The 2,378-nt window shown below is 33.1% G+C and overlaps 1 protein-coding gene across 2 annotated transcripts in view; it reads left to right on the forward strand.

The window, feature by feature from the left end:
• Positions 1-2,378, forward strand: part of ATF2 (activating transcription factor 2) — a 113,079-nt gene that overhangs the window by 16,424 nt on the left and 94,277 nt on the right. For both annotated transcript variants that reach the window (XM_006878814.1, XM_006878815.1), the window contains one exon: positions 812-881. In XM_006878814.1, the coding sequence (XP_006878876.1) occupies positions 812-881 (70 nt within the window). The remainder of the gene's footprint in view (positions 1-811; positions 882-2,378) is intronic.

Below are 2,378 nucleotides of genomic sequence, written 5' to 3' on the forward strand. Positions count from 1 at the left end.
AAGTGCCCATCAACAAACAAATGGATAGAAAAGCTGTGGTATATTCATACAATGAAATACTATGCTGCATTGAAAAACAAGGAACTCATGAAATATTATACAAAATGGGTGACCCTGGAGGACATTATACCGAGTGAAATATCTCAGTCACAAATACTACATAGTGCCACTGTTCTAGACTAGGACTGATAATGGGGGTTGGGGTAAACAAAAAAGAGGGGATAAAAAAATGTACATAGCATTGAAACAGATGAGAAAGAGAACTGTATAAAGGGGATATATGATAAGGTATTACTGGCATGACAAGAGTCCAGAATAAGAGTTGGATAGTAAAGTGGTGGTGGTGGTGGGAGAGGGTAGTGTGGGAAGGGGTACTGTATAACAATGAAAGAATTTTTTTTCCCCCCAAAGAAAAAAGTCAACTGGCAGGGAGGAAAATGTGCAATAGTGAATGAATGGGAATCTTAAGTTCTTTATAAACTTTGATTTAAAAAAAATCTAAAACAACCCCACTTTTGATTGAATATAGTTTATTCACCATAAGTACTTTTATTCTATAAAGCAACAGGATTTAGCCTTTTAGCCTAATCATTCTTCTCTAGTGCAAAATCTGTGTCACGTGTATTTGTCTACTCTGAGAGGATGACAGGTAAAGTTGAAATGAGAGGTAAAGTTTTATTTTTAAAATTAAATTAAAACGATGGGCTTAGTAAAAATGGAATTATGAGATTTATATTCTGAATTATTCTTTCTTTAGAAATGCATGTTTTAAAAAGTGCTTGACTGCTTCTTACTATTGTATTTACGATAGGCAATACAAGGACCTGTGGAATATGAGTGATGACAAACCCTTTCTATGCACTGCCCCTGGATGTGGCCAGGTAATATATAAGTTACTGTGTCTAATTTGATATTTTTCACATGTATTAAAACACTGATGACATAATTTGTTCTCATTAGATTTCTCTGGAACTGCTGCTAAAATTTTGGACTTAGGGTGAATATAACCAAGAAAAGTTTTTGGGAAGAGATACTTTTTTCTTAATAGCATATCTCATTTAAAGAATACATAATTTTTTTATTTTTTATTTTATTGTTTCGTGTGGTTTTTTTGGGTTTTTTTTGTGCGTGTACCGTCAAATCAGATCTGACTGGTACAGGAGGAGATTGTCCCTCCTTCTCCAGCAGAGCATCTAGTGGATTCGAACTGCATACCTCTGGGATTGCAGTGCAGCTTCTTGCCACTAGGCCACCAGAGCTCCCCAAGAATATATAATTTAATATGAGGAAGAAAGAAAGAAAAAGTTAAGTCTTCAAATAGAAAAGTTGAAATCCTAGATAGGAATCCAGAGCTTAAAGGTATATTGATTTAACCATTGTTGGTTAAAAACCACTGACAGACTGCTTAATTATAAGTTAAATATATATGAAAGTTTTCTAACATGGAAAGTGTTTTTATTTACTAAACTTAGGAAATTAACTGATATTTATCTTAAGCGTTGTAACTAATGTATTAATGTTTAAATCTAACATCCTACTATGGCGCATGCTTGTAAACAGTTTCAAAACAATGTTCCAGTATTTTAACTGACCATTAAATTATTAATCTATTGCTATTGTTAATTCTTCTCTTAAAATTACTATAGACACTAAGGAAGAATAAGAACATACAATTTTTTTTTTTGAGAACATACAATTTAAGAGGTAATGAAATGACAACACACTTGATATACAGAATATAAATATTAAAATGCCTTAAAGTGTTTTTAGTTGATAATTTGAAATTGAGGTGTAATTAATGCCCAGTAAACTGTAGATCTTTGTAGTATACAATTTGATTAGACTTTGTAAAATTATTTATATATACATACACGGATTTTGTGCTTCCACCCCAAATGCATGAGTTTTGGAGACAGCGACTCCATGAGAGGATGTTGGACAATCTTCTTTGTAGTATGTTGTATACTCTCAAATCAGAACCATTCCAAAGCTGACCTTCCAAGAGGTTTTGTTTTCAGAGACAATGAATCACATGGGAGATTGTCCATCCTTTCTCCCACTTAGCAGCTAGTGGATTCAAACTGTGTACCTTACCTCTAAGCTACCAGAGATTCCTTCTGTGTGGTACACATCCTCTGAAATCTGCTGGAATGCCAGCTGTGAGTGTTGGTTCTGACTATACAAAAATGACTTTTTCTTGAGATATTTATCTCTATATGATCTCCACAATCAATATTGAAAGTAATCTCCAAATCCCTTAATTTCTTCACTCTTTTTATAATCGTTTCCTCTAACCTTTCTTTTCCTCTTCCACTGATGAGTTTGCATTTCCTAGAATTTTATACAAATAGAATCATACAGTATATTTTTTCTTTTTT

Source organism: Elephantulus edwardii, unplaced genomic scaffold (genome assembly GCF_000299155.1).
Source record: "Elephantulus edwardii isolate Elephantulus edwardi_28Jun2011 unplaced genomic scaffold, EleEdw1.0 scaffold00001, whole genome shotgun sequence".
In the NCBI taxonomy this organism is placed as follows: domain Eukaryota; kingdom Metazoa; phylum Chordata; class Mammalia; order Macroscelidea; family Macroscelididae; genus Elephantulus; species Elephantulus edwardii.